The sequence below is a fragment of the Ursus americanus genome, chromosome 17 (assembly GCF_024610735.1).
Source record: "Ursus americanus isolate L20-20 chromosome 17, mUrsAme1.1.p, whole genome shotgun sequence".
Taxonomy (NCBI): Eukaryota; Metazoa; Chordata; class Mammalia; order Carnivora; family Ursidae; genus Ursus; species Ursus americanus.
In genome coordinates, this window is record NC_142143.1 from 17,309,313 (window position 1) to 17,333,291 (window position 23,979).

The 23,979-nt window shown below is 39.9% G+C and overlaps 1 protein-coding gene across 5 annotated transcripts in view; it reads right to left on the reverse strand.

Moving 5' to 3' along the window:
- TXNRD1 (thioredoxin reductase 1) overlaps positions 1-23,979 on the reverse strand; it is a 188,624-nt gene that overhangs the window by 103,624 nt on the left and 61,021 nt on the right. For all 5 annotated transcript variants that reach the window (XM_087868798.1, XM_087868794.1, XM_087868797.1 and 2 more), the window contains 8 exons: positions 18,270-18,392; positions 16,805-16,877; positions 14,919-15,038; positions 8,031-8,173; positions 7,538-7,653; positions 6,009-6,234; positions 1,657-1,749; positions 1,034-1,110 (listed from right to left, as the gene is read on the reverse strand). In XM_087868798.1, the coding sequence (XP_087724924.1) occupies positions 1,034-1,110; positions 1,657-1,749; positions 6,009-6,234; positions 7,538-7,653; positions 8,031-8,173; positions 14,919-15,038; positions 16,805-16,877; positions 18,270-18,392 (971 nt within the window). The remainder of the gene's footprint in view (positions 1-1,033; positions 1,111-1,656; positions 1,750-6,008; positions 6,235-7,537; positions 7,654-8,030; positions 8,174-14,918; positions 15,039-16,804; positions 16,878-18,269; positions 18,393-23,979) is intronic.

Sequence of the window (23,979 nt, forward strand, 5' to 3'; positions counted from 1 at the left end):
AAAAAAAAAAGAGAGAATATGCGGATTCTAAACTGTAATAACCAGGTCTGTTAGTTATTACCTCTATGATGTTGGGAGGGCTATTTAGTATATCTCTAAGCTTAATTTTCCCACCTATCAATGGGAACCATAATAATGGGAATACTAGTAAGAAGAAAAAGGATACCATCTTCTACCTTAAGGGGCTGTGAGGACTGAATGAAAATGTGTACAAAATATTTAGCACAGAAGTCCATGGCTCACAGTAAGCGCAGAGTTAAGTGTTAGCTGTTAACATTACACAAAATCTAAGCTTTGGACCCGCTGGAAACAGGCTGGCAGGTTTATTAAGTTGATGGAACATTTGGTCTGCTAAATCTTATTGGTGACCTCCTCAACAACTCTGTCTCTCCATCCTCGTAAAAAAATGAATAAAACAAAAATCCTCAAAATCAGATTAGGAAGTCTCTTCTCCAAAATACAGGTTACTCCTGAAAGGGCAAAAGAAACCTGTATTGTTAGTTTCCCAGACATCTGGCATTCATAGCACTTGTTTTTACTTGGCCGTAAGGAAAAGTGTTCCTGGGAAAGAGCCCCAGACAGATAAGGAGCTACCATCCATCTCCGTGATCTCAGGTGGTGCTACAGTCCAGAGAACTTTAACTTTTAACCCTGGAAACAGAAGTTTTTCATACTTGTAGCTGTCACTACAAACACAGTGACCACTCGTCATCCTAAAATGTGGTAGCTCTAACCATGGTTCAAATCTACATATTTAATGAAGCTCAGCACACACACCTGCAATTAACTGTGGGGTCAGATTCTTTCTCTGGACACTATACGTTACAGAAACAAAATGCAAGCCGCTCTATCTTCCATTTAGATTTTGAAAAGGGAAAAAAAATAAAACAGGAAATACTAGTGCGAGTGACACTGAGACTTTTCTCCAACTACAATAAAAACTAATTCTAAAAATCTAAAACTCCACTATTAATCAGTATTACAAATAACTGAAACAGTATTTGATAAGACATAATAAGATTTTTTCTCTTACTTTTCATTTATCTTTACTCCCACGGTTTCTAAGCCAATTTTTCTTGTACAAGCATCTCTTCCTATTGCCAGCAATACCTGAAAAATTATTAATATATCAGTGACTGTTATCAAAATGGATGTACAGAAGTTACTTAATCGTTGAGCCAATCTGATTTCATTTTCCAGACACGGAAAGAAATATTTCATTAAGAAAATAATGCAAGAGTTAAAACAAATTAGAATCTTTTAAAAACATATCCATTGAACAGGATATAGCAGAAATCCCTGTCCATTTATTAAGAAAAAGAAAGTTAACGATTCCTTTATAAATCTAGCCAAGTTTAGGGACAAAGATAGCACAGCCCATGACTGAATTTTTTTTTTTTTAAGTAGTGAGCTAGGGAGATTAAAATTTTGAAGGACAGAGACGTTCTAGCTCATTTAAAAAGTTGGATGCCTTTTTTAGCTATTTGACATATGATGTTTTTAAGTTACATATAAAACAAATTATGATATCACAAGCAATAAAGATATCTTAGAATGGGAATAAAATCAAGGGTTTTGGAAAGAGCAAACAGCCATTATATGTACCCAGCAAATATCCAAGAAGCACATTATTTGCTTTCTGGGTCCACTCCTTACCGTATTATACTCTCCTTCAATGGTTTCATCACTACTGGTGGACTTAGCTACCACCCTGAGTCGGCCTGGTGTCCCTGCTTCAATTTGTTCAACCTACAAAAGTAATAAAAAATTCTGTTTAAGTCTGTTTAACCCAAAGGTAAACACAGTATCTGGCTGGAAAGGTCCTTCATGTCCCATCTCCCTCATCTTAACATCATTACGACAATAAGAGATTTTTCTATTTTATCTCCTTCTTTCTTGTTGCTTCATGTTTGCTAGAGGGGCTGTCTTTCAAATAGCTCCCAAACAGAATAAAAGTCAAAGAGAAAAGTGGGAGAGGACTACAATCCTTAAAATCTAACTAATAACTCACTGCTTTTGCCTGGCTCCTATTTGCTACTCTCCCAGAACCATTAATTCCCTGGAGAGCCACTACTGCTCAAATTCAGAGATTCTCTTCCAACTACAGATGTGCAGTTTTGTCAACAAAGAACAGACACTGGAGTAGATCAAACGTGATACAGATAACAGCTAGAAAGCCCTAAACAGTACAGTGAGCAAGGAGGCAGTTTATCGTAACTAGGAGTGGTCTTCAGTTGTCCAGGATGGAAGGAGGAAGGAGCAAACCCTGGAGCTGTGCTGCACCAGATGGGATCAAACACACCAGCCCACTACTCAGCAATGCCAACGACGACCTCCAGACTAGGCAGCAACAAATGAAAAAAACCTTATCACCTGGGCGCTTCTGCAAGTCTGTAGTTCACCTTTGTCTTTGAATGACAGCAAATCATGGGTTTCTATAAAATATTCACTCAGAGAAACTCATAAAATCACCTGCAATTTCTACTTTACCTTTTAGATACAACCCTTCTGTATGGGAAAACTGGCAAGGGTCATTTTACTTTCACCATCAATACAACAGTAAAGATTTCCTTCTCAAATTCCCTTCCTTTCTATATAGTTAAGCCCATTTGAATGTACTGAAAATGTCTCTCCTATTTAAGTTTAATGTCCTAACCTCTGGAGAAGAGCTGCAGTAGTCAGATTAGCTGCATGAGCTCAGATCTGCCTAAAAATGATAAAGGCCTCATCACTCCTCTATTTCCTTCCTGCCTCACTCACTTTCGTGTTCCAGTTCGGCTTTTTCTGTATCTAAAACAATTTCTGCATTTAGAACAATTGTATTTCCCGCAATCTCTCTGCACACCACACTGTGTTCTCTGTCTCAAATGTGTTCTCTCCTTCCTCCTTACAGAAGGCTGCTTCTACTAGGTCACTGGCTAACACAGCACAGCTTCCCCAAGGCCCATGGGGGTCAGAGAGACCCTGGGAACCCACGTAAGATGTCAGGTGCACAGCCATATTTATTTCACTAAGGGATAGTCCACAAGATTCTCAAAGATGCCCACAACTCTCCAATGGATGTTAAGGCATTATAAAGGAATGGTCAATTAATCTTCAACAAAGGAGGCAAGAATATGCAATGGGAAAAAGACAGTCTCTTCAATAAATGGTGTTGGAAAAACTGGACAGCTACAAACAAAAAAAATGAAAGTGGCCCACTTTCTTTTCTTTTTTTTTTAAAGATTTTATTTATTTATTTGACAGAGATAGAGACAGCCAGCAAGAGAGGGAACACAAGCAGGGGGAGTGGGAGAGGAAGAAGCAGGCTTCCAGCGGAGGAGCCTGATGTGGGGCTCGATCCCGGAACGCCGAGATCACGCCCTGAGCCGAAGGCAGATGCTTAACGACTGAGCCACCCAGGCACCCCTATAAAGATTTTCTAAAAAAATAAAATAAAATAAAATAAAATTAAAAAAAATTTATACAACTCAACACCAAAGAAACATAAATAATCCAACTAAAAAATGGGCAAAAGTGGGACTCCTGAGTGGCTCAGTTGGTTAAGCACCTTGACTCTTGATCTCAGACCAGGTCTTGATCTCAGAGTCATGAATTCAAGCCCCATAAAAAAAAAAGGGGGCAGAAGACATGAACAGATATTTCTCCAAAGAAGGCATCCAGACACCCAAAGGCACATGAAAAGATGATCAACAACACTCATCATCAGGGAAATGCAGATCAAAACCACAACGAGAAGGGGACGTCTGCGTGGCTCAGTCAGTTAAAGGTCTACCTTCAGCTCGGGTCACGATCCCAGGGTCCTGGGATCCAGCTTGGCATCAGGCTCCCTGCTCAGTGGGGGGAGTCTGCTTCTCCCTCCCCCTCTTGCCCCTACCCTCTGCTCTTGCTCTCTCTCAAAAGATAAATAAAATCTAAAAAAAAAAAAACACCCCACGATGAGGTATTACTTCACACTTAGAACAGCTAAAATCAAAAACACAAGAAACAAGTGTTGGCGAGGATGTGGAGAAATAGGAATCCTCATGCACTGCTGGTGGGAACGCAAACTGGTACAGCCACTGTTGAAGACAATATGGAGGTTTCTTTAAAAATTAAAAATAGAGGGGCGCCTGGATGACTCGAACAGTCTGCCTCTTTGTTTCGGCTCAGATCATGATCTCAGGGTCCCGGGATAGAGCCCCAAGATGGGCTCTGCACTCTGCACAAGTCTGCTTATCCCTCCCCCTCCCTTTTTGCCCCTCCCCCCACTCCCCACTCGTTGTGTACAGACTCTCTCTCTAGAATAAATAAACAAAATATTTTTTAAAAAATTAAAACTAGAACTACCCTATGGTCCAGTAATTGCACTACCAGGTATTTACCCGAAGAATACGAAAACATTAATTTGCAAGGATACACGTACCCCTATGTTTACTGCCGCACTGTCTACAATAGCCAAATTACGGAAGCAGCCCAAGTGTCTCAGTAGATGAATAAAGATGTAGTTTATACAAACAATGCAATATTAATCAGCCATAAAAAAGAACGAAATCTTGTCATTTGCAACAACACGGATGGAGCTAGAGAACATAATGCGAAGCAACATAAGTCACTCAGAGAAAGACAAATAACATGATTTCACTCATATGTGGAGTTTCAGAAACAAACGAATAAAAGAAAAAAGACAAACCAAAAACAGACTCTTAACTACAGAGAACAAACAGATGGTTCCCAGAGGGCAGGTGGGGCGGGATGGGTGAAATAGGTGATGGGGATTAAGGAAGGCACTTATCACAATGAGCACTGACTAATGTACAGAATTGTGAATCACTATGTTGCACACCTGAAACTAATATAACACTGCATGGTAACTACACTGGAATATAAAAAGACACTACAGGAAGAGGTTATTCTTCTATCAGAACAATGTGTACATCCAGCTGTTGTTTTCTTATCATTGTCCTAGCACAAACATAGCATACCTATCTCCACTCCCTAAAAAACAACTCCAGTAATCAATTACTTCCAAGACATCTGCTACTCAATCCTCACTATAATACTGGGAGATAGGTTCATTCTACATTTACTCTGTGCCAGGTCCTGTTCTTATTACTTTCTAAGTGTCAGCTAATACAATCTTCACAGGAACTCTGAGACGGGTACTATTATCATCCTGATTTTACAGGAGAAACTGAAGCTCAGAGAGGTTAAGTAATTCCCCCAAAGTCACATAGCGAGAAAATGGCAGAACGGTATTAAAAGCAGGTCATACTCATCCCAACGCTCAAACGCCACCCATCTATAGTAAGAGATCCCTAACATGGTCCTACAAAGAACCTACGTTAAGCCGCTGAACAAACGACAGCTAAAATTCCTTAACTTGTATTAACAAAACAGTCTCATCCTTACCTGCTCTAAAGGAAACTTATCTATTAGTCTGAGATACAAGAAGTATTTGATTTTGTCACTTTTATTTATCAAAATATCTGTGATCATGTTAACAACTCCCACTGTAACTTGGCATATTTTTTGATCTTTTCAAAAGAAGATTAAATAAGCAAAAGGCCAGCCCATGTAACAAAATTAGATAATGGTTCTCAGAGAAGCCAGAATAATACAGTGCATCTGTTGACTACACAGTATACCAAAGGCAAATGTCTTATGAAAAAAATTTAAAAACCAGCCCAGTCTTGAACTCTTATTTAAATCACTGGCATGTATGGAGAAACAAAAGATAAGAGACCAAAGATTATAAATAAAGGGATGCCTGAAGGGAAGCATTAAACAAAAGAGAACCAAAGGTAAGAAAGTTAAGAGAGTAAAGACATCATTAATCTGCAGCTAAGAACAAAGCTGTTTAGGTGGCAGCAGGTACAAGCTCATACACCAGTATCACAGGTGAGGCACTGCAGCGTTCCTAACGGGTTATAATGCTGAAAGCAGGCTCCCATCACCTACCCCAACACTCTCTCTCCTGCCAATTAACTAACTGTAGAACCAAGAAACCTACCAGCAACTCCACTTACTTTTATTGGTACAAACTGTTTTATAAACTTGACACCATGTTCTTCCATATGTTCACCAATTTTGTTGGCCATGTCCTGGTCAAATCCTCTAAGGAGAATGGATCGCACCATAACAGTAACATCTAAACCAATGCCAGCAAGAAATCCAGCACATTCGAGGGCAACATAGGATGCTCCAACCACCAGGGTCTTACCCGGGCAATAAGGTAAGGAGAAAAGATCATCACTGAAAAGAAATTAAAAAAAAAAAGGAAGAAAAGAAAGAAATTGAAAATGTTCATATGTGAGTAATGACTAAATCAAAGTAAAATTTTTGGTTTCTTAAGAACAATACACTTGTAAGATTAAAAACATTCAATTAGTTACACACATAATATATGAAAAGTGTTTACAAGGCCTTAGACTGTCCCTGTCTCGCCACTCAGTTGCTCAAGCTGCCCACGGCCAAACATAGCAAACCGCATAACTCAGTCAAACAACATAATTTGGAACTGTATCGAGTAATTCCCCACTGTGTTTAATATCGTATATTCGCAAACCCAAACCCCCCCCACCCCTCATCTCACCACCACTCAGCTCTCTTTGAGGTGGAAAATCTGTGTTACTTTCTTTTTATCTGGAACAACAATTGTCAAGAATGGGGAGAAAAGTAGGAGAAAACTTCCAACATAACTGCTTTATAAAATAAAAACCAACTATAAAAAGCAAAACCTAACAAAATCTTTTAGTCAAGCGAAGAATATACAAGACACGAGAGAGATCAGAAAGGCATTATTAGGAAATGAGGTTTTTTTTTAAATATGAGAAAGGAAGCTATCCAGACAACAAAGAGAATGGCTGCCATCTAAGCTGCCCCTATATGAAGAACAAAGGGAAAAAAAATCATCTCTTCCCCCAAAAAAGGGCCTGAAAGGAATAATATTTAACACAATCAGAAACTCCTCGGCAAAAAGCATCCAAGAAGACATATTTATCAACAACCTGTCTTAATGTTGTCATAATGTGAAATTCCTTCTTGAATTCCTAATGTGAATTGTTACGTCACCGTATGATCACCTGTATGGGCAAATCACACAGCCAGCCCTTGCTAGACTCACTTATTTCAGAAGGCCAATCTACACTGACATTGTGACCGTGCAAACAGCAAGGAGGAGGGACTAGGGTTTCATAAATCTACATGGCCCGCCATCCTGGCACTGTTTGTGTCCAAATGAATATCCATCTGGTTTTCAACGTTATGCATTTCTAATATACACTCACGTATGTACATTCCAGACATAAATCTATATGTCAGCAGTGATGTTAACTGGGTGGTAAGAAGATCAATGTTTACAGTTTTGAATTCTTAAATGTTCTCTTGCATAAAATGATTTTTGCCTTCTCTTTTTCCCAATTTCCTGTCCCTTTGGGCAAAAATGTGGCAAAACACTCTGAAGTTCTAGGAATGGACAGAATGGGTTTGAAGAAAAAAACCTGAAAAGCCTAAATCTGCAATGGGTTTCTCCTATCTCCCTGCAGCGCTCCCTTACCTGCTGATGCAGTACTCTCTGTCACCAGGGATGCCCAAGTAACGCGGCCTCTCACCAGTAGCAATGAGAAATCTCTCTGCTGAATAAATTTTTTCTTTGCCTTTGTTATTTGTTGCCTACAAAGAAACCAATGTCAACTTTTAATAAGTTATTCATTAGAATTGTAAACTTCATAGTTAACGAAGGCCATTCACATTACCCAATTTGATCTTCATAAACATTTGTTAATACATAAGATCTGTAAGGCTCTAAGTAGTTAATAGACTTGCCGAAAATCACAAATCTGGTAAGTGGCAGAGCCAAGACTCAAATCCAAGTAATCTGGCCCCAAATCCAGTACCCTTACACTGCCACCCCACAAGGGAAAGCCCTGTAAGATGTGACTGCAAAATCACCAAACTACATACACAGTTTGGGTCACCATGGCTTTTCCTGCCATTAAGATAATCACTTTCTCTTTCCCTCCCCCACCCCCAACCAATCACACAATTACCTTAATCCTATGAGGACCCACAAACTGCCCATATGCATTCTCATAGGTGACTTTCTTCTCCCTCAGAGCTACCCGGTAGCCCCAGTTCAGAGAGCCAATGTGGTTCTGTACGGCTTCTGTCATTTTATTCCAGTCATGTTTAACTGCACAAGAAGAGAAGAAATGTTTTTAGCTTTTCCACTGCCAGGCAAAGATCGTTATTCAGTAACTATTCACATAGAATACAAAGAGCAGAGCTTTTAGTCTAGAAGAGCAGGGCCCTTCATTTCAAGCATATAAACAACTTTTTCATGCTCAAATGTTCTTTCCTTTTTAGAAGACTACCATACAATTAATCATGTAAGGCTTCCTGACAATTCCTAAAACTAAAATAACCAGGCATAAACTTTTCTTCTTTTTTAGAAATGTACGGGAATTTTACTTTGACTGTAAATACTGATTGCTGGGGTACTGAGGTGTGGTAAAGCCTAGGATTCTGTATTTGTAACAATTCCCAACGGATCCTGATGTAGCCAGGTTTGGAGTTAGTAAGCTGGTAACAGAGTCTATACCAGAGGCCCGCAAACAAAGGCCCACTAAAGCCCCACAGCCAAATGCAGCCCATCACCGTTTTAATAAAGTTTATATACCCATGATCACTTATTTACATATATTGTCTAGGGCTTCTTTTGTGGAACAATGGCAGAGCTGAGTAGTTGTGACAGGGATCACTGGGCCTGTGAAGCCTAAAATATTCACTATCTGACCCTTTACATAAGTTTGCTGACCCTTGATCTAGACAGAGTATTTTAAGACTCTGTTTCACTGTCCCCCAAATCCTATCTCACCGAAGAGAGGAAGATTTTTTAATTCTATCATAAAATGAATCCTTTGAGGGGCGCCTGGGTGGCTCAGTCGGTTAGGCGTCCGACTCATGATTTCGGCTCAGGTCATGGTCTCAGGATCATGAGATCAAGCCCTGGGTCGGGCTCCACACTCAGCGGGAGTCTGCTCCAGATTCTCTCTCTCCCTCTCCCTCTGCCTCTCCCTGCGTACGCAACGCTCTCTCTCTAAAATAAATATATTTTTTTAAAAAACGAATCCTTTGAGTCAGGCACTAATATATTAAATTTCAATGGATAAAAATCAATCATTCAGGGGCGCCTGGGTGGCACAGCGGTTAAGCATCTGCCTCCGGCTCAGGGCGTGATCCCAGCGTTATGGAATCGAGCCCCACATCAGGCTCCTCCGCTGTGAGCCTGCTTCTTCCTCTCCCACTCCCCCTGCCTGTGTTCCCTCTCTCGCTGGCTGTCTCTCTCTGTTAAATAAAATAAAATCTTAAAAAAAAAAAAATCAATCATTCATTAATAACTTATCAATGACTAGAAAAAAAATAGGATGCAAATAAAATATACTCTTGTGATCGGACAAAGGCAGGTCCTAGGAAAGCTGTGGTTTAGAAGGAAGGAAAAGAGAATCAACATATACTAAAAGATCTGTCATGGTAATGAGGAGTCCGAATCTTGGATTCAGGGTTAATTAGTAGCTTGGCCACATAGGAAGTGGTGAACCAAGTCTATGCCACCCAACGACCAGCCTCTGGAACTGGGAATGACAACACAAAAATTGGTCTGTGGCCTCTGAGAACAGATCGTCGATATTCAATTCACAGAATCATAAAATGTGGGACTTTGAGAGATCAATGAAAACAGACAGTGACTACAGAATCCACTGTGGCTACAATGCTGAGAGGATGGTGTGCTGGGGGGCAGGGCTGGGGAGCGCTGAGGGAGCTCTGCCAACCCGCCCATCTGGCCTCCGTCTAGCAACACTAGAAAAAGAAGAGACAGGATTCACTCCTGCTTTCTCCCCTAGGAACAGAATAGAATAGTGTAACTCACACCCCTATGCCAATCATTTAGCTGTAACAATTATCAACATTTTGCCAATCTCATTTCATATACCCCCTTTTTCACTAGAGTATTTAAGAGTTTATTTTATTTTATTTGAGAGAGAGAAAGAAAGAGAGTGTGCATGAGCGAAAGGAGGGGCAGAAAGAGATGGAGAGGGAGAAACAGACTCCCGGATGAGCAGAGCCTGACATGGAGCTTGATCCCAGGACCCTGAGATCATGACCTGAGCCAAAGTCAGACCGACTGAGCCACCCAGGTGCCCCTTTACTAGAATATTTTAAGCAAATCCCAAATATTTTATCGGTGATCTGTTTGGCTATTACAGTGATTTAGGAATGACCAAAGGCCAGGGATGCTAAACATCCATCACTATAGTTTCTTACAGTTAGGAGGTGTCCAACCAACAAGCCAATAATGACCCCGTGGAGAAATACTGAACTGGACCACAGGGAGGATTGATTCACTTCTGAAATTTCACAATTCACAATTATACAACTATTAACTGGATTATACTCTGCTAATCCATCAGGAGATTGATTTCTATATTCTAAATAAGACATAGTTGAGATTAAATAATAGTACCAAAAATGCAATTATTTCAAAATTCAAGGTCGACAATTAGGCCTAACCCGACCTTAATTCTCTTAAAGCCTTCCTTTGTGGCTATCATGCCCCACCTGATTTTCAAATGCCTCAAACCCCTCTTTTCTACACCAAAGTTCCTTCTTCATCCTCTGGTATAGTAGGCAGTCACCCCCTGCCCCAGTCTCTAGTGTGATTATGCTCAGGCAGAAGGAACTCAGAAATTCCAGCCCACCAGTTTGGGATTCAGCATCAGGGAACTCTAGCTGCTCCTACGGTCCTGATCCTACACTAAGAATTAAGCTTCTGTCTTATAAAATCCAAATTCCCTACTTGATATACTACTGGTGGTAAATGGATCCTTGCTGGACTATGGATGGTAACACACCTGGAACCCTAGTTCTCTAGGGCTACACTGCCTTCCGATAATGCCCCAAATCCACCACCTCCTTGAATTCCCAAACACTACCTGGATACCCCACATCCCACTCAGCCCACCTGCTGACACAGTCCCAGCCTTTCTCCTAGGTCTCCAGATCCAGCTGGCTCGGTCTACCAGTTATAATCCAATGCTAAGCTTCTGCAATATAGATTCCAGCTGAGCAGGCAGGACCTACAATTCACCTGTGTGTGACATTAATGCCCACCACAGAAGCTGGATCTTAAAGCCAACCGTCTGTTGCTCCTGATCTGCCCCTATCCCACTACAGAAAGCTGGGCCACACTCTTAAATCTGACAACAGTAATCAGACTAACCGAACTTTGTGCTATCTTTAACATCTTCAGTGCACCTACTTATTTGAACTTCAAAACACCCGAAGGGGTACAAATTACTTCCATTACATACACAGGGAGATCAAGGATGGATGACCTACACAAGGCCAAACTAATTCACAGACAGCCACAAATAAACTACATATGAAACATCAAGTGTGTGTAGGCAGAATTAATCCTGTAATTCCGCAATGATCTTGCTTTCTTTGTAATGATATTGGGATTCTAAAACTTCTCAAATACTTATTTTTAAAGGCATATTTAATTCTTGAGCACAGGGGAACTCAAATTGATAAATCTAAAAATTATAAAGCAAACAAATCTTCCAGAAAGGTCCAATTCATCCAGTGCACATGACTGAGCTCCAGTAATTTTTAAGGCCTGAGACTTTCTCTGTACATTCTGAATTTGGAGCTTTAGGAAAAGGGCAGATCACAGCTGAGTCCTGGATGTGTCCCTCCCCCAGTCACAGTCAGATTCAGCTCTGCGGCCTGGCCCAGCTCCCTTTCCTCCTTCCATGCCTATCTACAGTGTCAGAGAAGACAACCTTCCCAGAACACTGGAGCGCTGTTATTTGGTCAAAGACATGAGATTAAGATGGGTCTCTATTTTTAAAAATGCAAAATAAGCCTTCATGCTTCATCCATGGGAACAGGGATCAGCAGCCTGCAGGGGTTTCTCATTTGAAAAATATATTACCAAGTTTCTTTCTTGCTCTAAGACCTAATGACATAAAGTAACATCTGTCTAAGTCCACTGTACTCCTCACTACTACCATTGTAAAAGGAGGGAGGTGACTACTGCTCCCTCAGTGGTGGATCCTGACAGGCATGGCAGACCCCTCCCAAGCCCAGCCTGGGTCTCTGCTAGGCCACAGCTTAGCTTCAGAAGCTCCCAAGGCTCAACGAGAAAAACGGAAGATAACACAGTAAACAAATTATGAGGTTTCCATTTAGGAAGAGTGAAGGGATTTAAATACAGGGCACAGCTTTCATCGAAGGCTTTGGGATTGCTGCTGCCAGCAAATACAAGAGGAAGAAGGTATAAAAATAGAAAATTATATATCTCTAACAATAAAACCCAGAAAGGGGGAAGAAGCACAGGAGTAAAACTGTTAATTTAGTTGAATAAATAATTTCTTTAAAGACAGACTTTGATTTGGTCCACGTCTTAAAACCCCATTAAAACTCAGGGAGCTTTTACTGGTTTTAATGTATAGATCTGGACTATGCTAGTAGTGGCTCTTTATTACCCCAGTGGTGATACATTTTTAGTTGTCATAAAATTTAGAAACAAATTCAACATGAATAAGTGTAGCTGGCGTTTACTGTTACCTGACAGGTACAGAGATATTCTTCTGCTGGAAAGATCGGTCTATTCACCAAATTCCATTTCACCACCTACCTGATTACTGAATTTATCAGAATTATACTTAGGTATTAACCCTGTTAATAAAATTGCACATTTGGCAGAGGCCTGTCCTTAACTCTTTTTGAGACCCTAAAGACCCACCATATATACTTCTACATTTCTACTACATTAAGCAATTCTGCTCTCCTGATTTCATTTTTTATAAGAGTTGATAGCTTAAAGCTAACATCAATTAGTAAAACATACCAATTTGATCCCTAGATGAATGAAGATCCCTATATGAATGAATAAAAATTGCATGACTGAGTTACATAGCTCCCAGCACTGTTACTTACCTAGATTTAAGACAAAGACATATCCACTGTAGATGACAGTATATGGAAATTATAAAGCTGCATAAATCAAAATTTGCTTGGAACAGCCTTACTTTTTCCAACAAATTCTAGACTTTTTCAGATGAGTATTCTTGTTACATGTCCTCTTTAAGAAGGAACTAACTTGGTTCAAACATACAACTTCCTATAATATTTGTAAATGTTTTTCTACACCCAATTAAACAAAGAACCAAGTGCTTAGCAGAGTCTACTCCAATTTATTTAAACTGTGAATGGAAAAATTAAAAGCAGCAAGTCCAGAGGAAGGGACAGAAACTGTGTGATGAGTAGCAGATATTTGAACCACACCACTGTACTTAATCCTCATCACAGGCAGTGAATGGCAAAGTCAGAAGTTGTGCCCAGGTCTACCTACTACAATAACCTACATTTTAATGTGTCAGGAGGGCTGCGGTGAAGGAAGTTCTCAACCCAAGGGACCTAGAATACCGGCAAAGACTGTGTGTCACCACTTAACTCACATCACCCGTTCTACCTCTGGGCTTCCAGGGTACGTGGTCTGCACATCAGTGATATGAGTGCGTCGGTGATTGGCAGAACCTGTGTACCTACGCAACATGGATTACTCATCTCTGTATTTCCCCAGCACAGACTCAACTGCAAACAGTGGGCACTCAGTAGCAATCTATAGCTTTATCAGTAGAATTTCTAAAATGTCTACGAAGAAGTCTAATAAATTAACTGAAGAGAGATCTCTTGTTAACCAGGTACATTAGAAGTAGGCTTCCAAGAAGGGAAAGAGTGTGTGAATGGCAGACTCAGTGGGGAGACATTCAGACACGGGAGTAAACAATAACTTGTGGAGGGGGGCAGAGGCGGGCCTAGAGGCGGACTATCGGTAAATTATGTGTTAAATTCATATTCCATAGGTCAAAAGGATCACCTCAACTGCCCTTTCTGTTGGCAAGAGAAAAGGACATGAGGCATGGCACCTTAGAAACAAATAATGAAACTCTCAGTACCAGCCTCCGGCCCCAAAGGTCATGGACAGAGAATAGCCTTGTAAGGATCTGAGGAAAGAGAGATGACCCTAGCATAATAACACTTCTAAAGTAACTGATTTTCTAAGACTCCAAACTCGGAGAAAAAAAGTACTGTTGATCTCCCTGGTGGTACTCTCTCTCTCAAAGGAATAAATAAAATCTTTAACAACAACAACAAAAAACTAGTATCACATAAGATTGTGGAGTTTCCCTCTTCAAGGACATGGTGACCTATGTTATTAATTAATGCAGATGTGCCAACCTCATTTTTTTCTTCTACCAGGTAATGCAATCTACTTTCCAAAGGTAGCAATTCCTCTTCAACTTTCCTAGGGTTGCGAGTGTACTCTAGATATTTTACCCAACAAAGACTAACCTAACCATCTCTTTCTAAACAAATAAGCAGTCCCCCACCCCCCAAAATATCAGCTCATGAAACCGATTTCTTTGGAGAAAGAAAAATGAAAGAGCTTCAAAGGAGAGCACATGTAACTTACACTTTTATGAAACTCTATATGTAAGAATTTATTTGAGGGGCACCTGGCTGGCTCAGTCGGTAGAGTGTGCGACTTGATCTTGGGGTCATGAGTTCAAGCCCCACACTGGGCACAGAGATTACTTAATAATAATAACAACCACAATAATAAAGAATTAATCTTAAAAATTCTGGGTTTTCCACTACCAAAAGGCACTCCAAGTGCAGTATCTGCTCTTACCATAACAGCTATGCAGCTATCTGACACAAAATAACTACTAATTTTATACATGAAAACCATCAACAATAAAAACCTCCAGGTCATTTTCTACTCCCATAAAAATGGATGGTGCTTTATAAGATCACAGCTCAAACCCCTCAAAAGCACAAGCGGAAGAGCAGCTTCTTCCCCGTACCCGTCTCCTCGGTGTCCCAACCATAGTTGCGAGAGTCCCGTAGGGCTTGTCCTAACAAAGCCGCTTGGTGCATCAGTTTTTTAGGTATGCAACCCACATTCACACATGTTCCTCCAAGACCTGCAACAACATTGAGAAATCAGTTTATCTCCAGCTTCACAATCCTTGAAAGAAAAAGGTCAATAATTATTACTATGCTAGGAAAGATCATAATTTATTTGCTTAATGTAGCCAATTCTGTTTTTACAAGTTTATTCTTAAGATTCATGGCTTTCTAAGCTCAGAGAACCTTATATATCAAACACAATGACACACCCTAAAACATAAAAAAAATGAGATTACTACAATTTCCACGTACTTCAAAGATTCAAAATTAACAGCTGATATGTCAGAAATTGAAAATTTTACTTTGCACACAATCCTACACTTGTCACCACATCTATGAATAGAACTAAGTGGTAAAGGGTTGTTAAGCTGGCCACGGTTGGCCTGTAGTGCGTCTAGAGCTACATGTAAAATCTGGTATAGATGAGCTTTTTTCTTTAAGAAGGTGGTCTATAGTTTTCATGGATTCTCACAAAAGGATTCATGACCAAAACAAACAAAAGGTTTAGTTAGCATCTCTGAGCTTAAAGAACATAGCGATGGATTATCTCCATTAAACAAAATGTAGGCAGGCAGGGAGGGAGACAAAATGGTGTAAGAGTGCAGGACGGCAGTGGACTTCACATAAGCCCTCTGAAGAGAATGCTTCCAGACTGCGACTATGAAGTGTAAACTCCACAGGCCGGAGCACCCATGCCCAGCACAAGAATAGTGCCTGACACAAAACTGACACCTATAAATATTTGCTGAATGTATCAATTAGAAACTCAGACACTCATTCATCCAGAGTTCCAGCTTCTTGCCTCCTAATTAGAGCAGCTAAGTTATCTTGATAGGATTGACATATCGCATCAATCTTCTTCTCAAAGGCTTCCTACTATGCTTTAGTTAGATCCAATTCCTCATCCTGACCTACCAGGACCTGTACAGCCTGACCCATCCCTTCCTCCCCATTCTTAGCTCCAGCTCATACCATCCATACTACAACCATGAAGGACTCCTACCTGCCTCAGGGCCTTTGTATATTCTATTCTGTGAGAGAAACTGAGAAAAGTCCCCTGGAAGGTTCTTCCTCAGCTTTTGGCATAGTTAGTTCATTCTTATTCTTTTGGCCTCATCTAAAGGCCACCTCTTCAGAGGCCTTCTCTGATAATCTTCCCAAAGTTAAACTCTTACCTCTACTCAGTTCTTCCCTATTACACCATATAATTTTTTTTAGTACCACTTATCATAATTCATAAAGTTCTTGCTTATCTTTTGTCTCCCCACTACATGTAAACTCCACAAGGGCAGGAATTTCATGTCTACTGAGTCCACTGCTATGTTCTCCAATGCCCTGGTTCATAATAAGTGTTTAATTAATTATTTGTGGGAAAAAAAAATAAGGAACATTTAATTCACCAAGACTCAGAAGCAGCACAGGCTATTCATTAAAATAGCTGATTCCAGTTCTTGCTGAATATAGGAATTGGTTTTAAAACAGAAATCCACAGATACGTGTTTAAATTTTCAGATATTAAGCCTTAAAGTTTACAAGGTTACTCAAATATTTAGCTTTAAACCATTTTAACAGCTGTGGATAAGGTTTTGCATTATCTTGACTCTGCCAAAAAAAAAAAACCCTAAATCAACATTTAACTGGAGTCCATTTCAACAGCACAAGAGGGTTTTTTTTTTGTTTTTTTTTTTAACTTTTTAATTGGGATTTAGGAGCCATTTAAGCCAATGCCAGGGAAAAACCTGCTCTTACAAATTCACTTTTAAAATACTTTAAAGCTTACCCCATCTAGTTCCATGAGGGGTTGGAGTGACAAAATCCAGGACCATTATCTTCTTGTCATATTTGGCTGCCTCCTGGAAAATAAAAGTATTACAATCAATTGGAAAGGTGAACATGACAGACTAGAAATGGGCTATTAAAACTCCAAGCTATTCTTATTAAGCTATAGTGCCTAAGGCATAACCAGTTATTACTGCCTTGGAATTTCATATACAAGATGATTAGCATGACTCCAAGATAAAAATTAAGCAATATTCAGACAGTCATAAGGGTAGTTTTAAAGAATATACAGAGTACAGTTGTAAAACTGTCAGCTGGAAACACTAGAATCCTTATATGATTCCACTCACACAATAATCTGAAAAACCTATGGTCATTTCTAAGCAAACAGGTGAGTATCCCATTAAAAAGATTTATGACAGTCTATAATTCTTAATTCAATCTATATCCTATAAGTATTTTTTAAAGTACTTTTAAGTTTTCTCTAATTCAGTATATAGGCAGAATATTGGAAACATTTTTCTTCTAAAATTGTGAGATTTCCTAAAATTTCACATGAAGAGCCAATGAAAAAAAGTTTGTGGTATCTATAAAGCTTCCAAATCGATTTTAGGGGCATGATGACAAGAGTAAGAAGTGCATTTTGCAAAGTACCCTTTACCCTTCTCAGAGAGTAAGCTTTGTGTATCGGCAACTAGACCTCCAAAGGTTATTTGAAAAGACTGCTGTATCATTTACAGCAAAGTATTGCTTGATGCCAGACACTGGCCTGCCCCTCTCTGGGCTGCTTCATTTCGATCTACCTTTACTGATCCACAAGCTACACCTTAGGGGAATATAACCATCTCATCTTTTAAAAGTACCTTTTGGGGAAGGATGACAGGCCCCAGGCCCTCACACATGGAAAATGTATCTCAATTTAGGGCCAGAAGCCTCACTCCTTAACCTCCCTTATATATACATCCTCCACCCCCATAACCCCCAGGCTGGAGTTATAGGTTATTCTCATAGTTCACTTCATATACAAAGGAGGCAAGCATTTTTAACGATTAAGTTTAAGAAATCCAATTGCTCTCCATTTTTCTATTGGGGAAGAGGGCTTGTGAAAAAGGGGAATCACTGAAGTGAAAAATCTAATATTAATAAAGAATAAGAAATGTATTTAATTTCAAACCATTTTTATACAACACCTTTGTTATCTTTGAAAAATCAGCCAAACTTAAAATGAATCAAAATGTGTCCCAAAATATTGGGCCTGGTACTGTTATATAGAAATATTTTCATAAAGAAGACACAGTTCAACCTGAAAAAATGATTTATAAAATAGTTCCTTTATAAACATGTCCTGCCCAAGTTAATGTGCAAAATACCACAAGAGTGGCTCAAACAAATTCCAGTGCGAACCAGAAGCTGTCAGGAATGTGACTACTCTAACAATCACCCAGACAACACACAAGGAGCCTTGCCTTAGCAGCTGCCAGTCCTCCTGAGCCCCCTCCGACGATAATGAGGTCATAGTCATAGGCCTCAGGGAGATCCTCAGAGCCATTCATTTTTAGTAGCTTTTGAAGTCGGCCCTCCTGATAAGCCTGCAGAAAAACAATAGAAGGGAAATAATGTAACTTAAAAACGGCAATGTCTGAAAAATTTTGTGAGAAAAACTCTCTTTAAAGTAAAAGGAATTTTCAAAGGAAAAATATCAATTTATATTATAGCACCCAAGTAGAAAATGTATAACCTTCCCTTCAAGCGGTGAGCCACGATTTGCTTTTGTTAACAAGGACTGTCTGAATTCCTTTTCACACGATGGAGAGCTAACGCTGAGATGTTTCTGCAGACTTCTACATACGTTAGGGCCTGACATTCCAACAAGATCAACCTAGTCCTAAATTAAGTATCGTCATCAGTCCTTTTTTCCTAGAATTATTATACCAGGATTCAAACTAGGTTTTTAAAACACTAGTGCTGTATGCTTTTAATAAAACTATCAATACCAGTTGGCAGCATCTTTATTTTCTATTGTCAAAGGTACCACAACGAGCGGGCTGAGGTCTCTGGTTAAGACAGGGGCCTGGTAAATAGCAATTGAAACAGATTAGCCAAATACTTAAGACTTTTCTACATTGTTTAGGTAAAAATTCAGAACAAAATCATGAATTGACATTTAGCTGCATGAAAAGTTAACTGTAAAAGTCCCTGATTTTCCAAGGCATTTTAAAAAGCAAAGAAAAAAAGGAAGGAGGACGAAGGAGGCTAAATAAACACGACTCTGTAAAGCGTACTTTTTTTTTAAAGAACACATTTTTAATATTTTTAGTTTTTTAAGTAATCTCTCCTTCCAACGTGGGGCTTGAACTCACGACCCCGAGATGCTCTACTGACTGAGCCACCAGGCGCCCCTCAAACTTGCTTCTTTCATCTACGCACGAGGCCTCCTGTAATTTATTTATTCTGTGTACTTGACACATAACAAGCTTTATAATATAAATACTATAGACTTTTAATTTTAAAAACCATTTCATTCCACTAACTTTGATATACATTTCATATTAGTTTGGAAGACTATTTTGGTGATATATTTCATATTACCTTTTATTAAAACAAAAATCTTGGAAACATTGTTAACAGGCACTAAAAAACTTTTTGTAAAAATCGTTTTAATCTCAGTAATCAAAAAAAGCCCCCAAACTTACCAGCCCAGACTGTACGTTTTTCTCCTGCCTACCATCAGCTGTAGGGGGCGAAAGGCAGAGCTTAGGGTCAGTAGGGCAGGATGCTTGGGATGCAGAAGGGGGGGCAGTGGAGGAAGATGAAGGAGGCACGGCACTGTGGCTGGCCCTTGGCAGCATGGCAGGTACACATGATGGCTTGGGGACTGAAGGGAGAACACGTGGAAACCAGCAACAATGGGGCACAGACGGCATGACCCTGACCATCTGTACAAAAGGTCTAACGTGAGAGGCTGGTAAACACAGCCAATATTCATGAACTTGCATTATGGCAGAGGCTCCTCCTTCAACAGAAGGCGCTGTGGGGGGGAAACAAATTGGTAATAATAATAGCCATTCAGATCAAAGGATCAATATAAGCTTCAGATAACAAGCATTATTCTCTAGTTGCTCTCAAAGAGCATAGGCTTACTTGCTGGCTTAAAAGAATTACGCTAATAAATGCAGCTAGATGTTCTTCTGGAAAAATAACATGACCATTTTTAATCTCAGCCTCAATTTTATCTGCAAGTACTTGACACAGTGCCAGAGCACAGTCACTGGCTGTCTAAGTGGAAACTACCCATTTCATAACCACCTCCCCAACATATCTACTAGAAGAAAGAAAATGCACTGTCATGCTGAAAAGCCACATACTCCCTCCACCAATACGTAATCAGTTATGTACTGAAATTCTGGATCACACCTGATTCTTACGGTTCAAGCTGGAAGTCAAAATGCATCAACCAGTGTACGTATTTTTACAAAGAAAGCTGAGTGAGCCTGAACACTTAACTCTGTAAAGTAAAATCAGTAAGACACAGGCAACTAAAGCATTCCGCTGACCCCAGAACTAAACATGCTGTTTTTAAAATTTTAATCCAACTTAAAACTGAAAATTGCTGTCAATAAGGTCCAACTTCAGTGTTTCCCACATGAAATATAAATAAGATAGTAGAAAACAGCTCCCCCAGGCAGGGTCAGGAAGGAGCATACAGATGGGTAAGGAAAGAAGGAGAAAGATGCCCCCTATTCTCCTCCAATATGAGTGCTAGAAATAGTGACCACCAACCATAGCAGCTGATAAAGAACAAGAGTTCTTAAACTTTTTAGTCTCAGGATCCCTTTAAAACCTTAAATTATTTAGGATCCCGAAGAGCTTTGGTTAATGTGAGGCTCCTCTATCAATTTTAGTATATTAGAAATTAAAACTAAAAAAGAAATTTTAATATTAAAATCTTTTAAATCATTAAATACTAAATACCTTAAGTATTACTGTTAAACGTAACTTATTAACAATAATCTTTTAATCAGTGAGAAGAGTGGCATTATTTTAATCTTTGTAATTCTCTTTAATGTCTGTCTTAATAAAAGACCGCTCATATCTTTTCTGCATTCAGTCTATTACAACATCCCCTGCCTGGAAAATTCCATGGTAGACATACAAAAGAATTATAACAAAGAAGCATCTTAGTACATGGAAATAATTCTGACTTCAAGGCCTTCCTCTTACGGCCTCAGGAGGCCCCCAGAAGAATTCAGACCACACTTTGAGAACCACTGCTATAGGACTTAAGTGTAATTACACACCACCTCACACCTGCAGGTGTCTGCCAGCCTTACTCACATACTGGATATTCTTCCATCTCTCTCAGGAACACCTCTGCCCCACCCCACCCCTAGTGAAACACTGCTCCGGACTCACCTCTGAAAAGGCACAACACAGAAAGTAATTCAAGTGTACCAGATTTCTTTAAAATTAGAATAATCTTTATGTTCCCCTCCCCCCAAACATGACTCTCCACTAGACACAGACATGTGCTACCATTATACATTAGTTCTGGTGTGGAAGTGACATGGGTTAAAATACTTGCTCTACCACTCTCTAAGACAGGTGACATGGGCTAATCACCTAATCCTTAGGAGTCTGTTTTTTCATTTTGTAAAATGAAGTTAATACCCTTGTACTTCACCAGCCTGCAGGGTTTGAGTGAAATAATGCATATCTGCACAGTGCCTAGTAGGAAAAATCTCTTAGGTTATTAACTCTCCCCTTCCTACAGCAGGGAACAAGCATGGTCAAAAAGCCCCTGCAGAGTTTAACAGAGTCCTGTGCACCTCCCTGCGCCACTCCACACCTGAAATGCCCTCTTCCCATCAAATCCTGATACAGTACATAAACCAAGATGTTAATTTATTTTTACTCAATGTACACACACACATTACCCTTTCTAAAGCTTTCCTTTAGGGCTGGAAGGGGAGAGTCTTTTACCAACATTGTAAGACTCCAACACAATGCCTGTTTCTTCCATTAGGTCCCCCTCAAGTTCCCAAACAACATTCTCCTTTTGTTCCTTGCCACTCCATTAACACATGAGCATATCCTTACATGAGGCAGGCAGAGGGAGACTTCACCACAGTAGTACATGTGAACATAGACTTCAGAGGTCGCACTGGCAGCTTTGAAAATGGAGGAAGAGACTAGGAATCAAGGAATACAGATAGCCTCCAAAACCTGAACCAGGCAAGAAAACAGATTCTTCCCTCAGAGCCTCAGCAGATCCAGCCCTGTTGACACTTTGATTTTAGCCCAGAAAAACAGATTTGAGACTTTCAACCTCTAGAGCTGTAAGATAATACATTTCTGTTGTTTTGAGCCACTAAAAGGTTGGTAATTTGTTACAGCAGCAAAAGGACACCAGTACACACACTGAATTATAAATCCCATGAGAGATGGTCAATTTTGTCCTCCACTTTTTCCCCAGTGCCTAGAGCAGTGTCTGGTACAGCAAGCACTCAAGCAACTGCTGAGTAAATTAACAAGTGCCAATGCCAATCGCTTGGTAACGGAGTCCCTCAAGCGAAGGCAAAAGCATGAGAAAGTCATATCCTGACTTAAAGTGAATGAGCCATGACAGAGATGTCATCACCGAAGGAGGTGGCAGCACAGAATTTCTGACCCTGAGAGTGAGGCACTAACATGTGTGCTCACAATGAGCCAGACACTGTGCTAGACGCTTTACAGACACGATCCCGTTTGATCCTCACGACGGTCTTCCAAGCAAATGTCATTCCCAGCTCAGAAATGACAATACAGAGGTCCTTAGAGATGAAGAAACTTGCCCGAGGAGTCAAGAACTTAACCCAGGAGTGGGGCGCCCGGGTGGCACAGTTGTTAAGCGTCTGCCTTTGGCTCAGGGCGTGATCCCAGTGTTCCGGATCGAGCCCCACATCAGGCTCCCCCACTGGGAGCCTGCTTCTTCCTCTCCCACTCCCCCTGCTTGTGTTCCCTCTCTCAGTGGCTGTCTCTCTCTGTGTCAAATAAATAAATAAATAAATAAAATCTTAAAAAAAAAAAAAAAGGAATTGAACCCAGGAGAAAACGATTACAAAGCTCTTGCTTTTCTCACAATACCATACCCAGTAACTCACATTTCAAACAACAGTTGACCCTTTAACATCATGGGTGTGAAATGCAGTCCACTTACACAGATTTTCTTCAATAAATACACTATTATAAATGTATTTTCTCTTATGATTTTACTTATTGATTTGAGAGAGTGTGTGCCCGTGAGAGAGAGAGTAGGGTGAGGGGCTGAGGGGGAGGGGGAGGGAGAGAATCTCAAGCCAACTCAGTGTTGAGCACAAGCCTGACCCTGAGATCATGACCTGAGCCAAAATCAAGAGTTAGACGCTTAACCGACCAAGCCACCCAAGTGCCCCATTCCTTATGATTTTCTTAGTATTTTTTCTCTAGCTTCCTTTATTGTAAGAATATGGTATAGAACACATTTAACACAAAAAATACATTTCAACTGACTGTATGTTAACAGTAAGGCTTCTTCTGGTCAACAGCAGGCTATTAGCTAAGATTTGGGGGAGTCAAAAGTTAGTACTGAATTTTTGACTGTGCAGGAGGGATGGTATCAACAATCCCCTCATGTTCAAAAGTCAACTCTACTTGTCACATAGATTTTCTAATTTTATCCTTATTGTAAACTTAAGAGACAGGTATTATTCCCACTTAGCAAGTCAAAAACCAAAGGTTTACAGGTTCAATAACTTGCCCAAAGTCTCTAACTAGAATGTTAGTCAGGATTTGATGCCAGGTACTTTGATCAGAAAAGTGGTTCTGTTACACAAAGTTCTAGTTAAAATTTTTTTCTGTAATATTCTTCCAAAATTCAATTGATTTTACTGAACCTGTGAAATTTAAGCCACTCTAATTATATTACTGGGAAAACAGAAGATCTACAGTTTGGCTCATACCTATCTTTGTAATTATCTGTCAGTCAATTCTTTTTTTTCTTCAAAGAAAGCAGTCACTTTAATTTCAGAGTGCTGAGGCAACTGAGGTGTCACAACAACCAGTAAAAAAATACAGACAAGTGGTCACCATGATTTATATGTTAAAAGCTGTAACTTTAGGGCACCTGGGTGGCTCAGTCGGTTAAGCGGCTACCTTTGG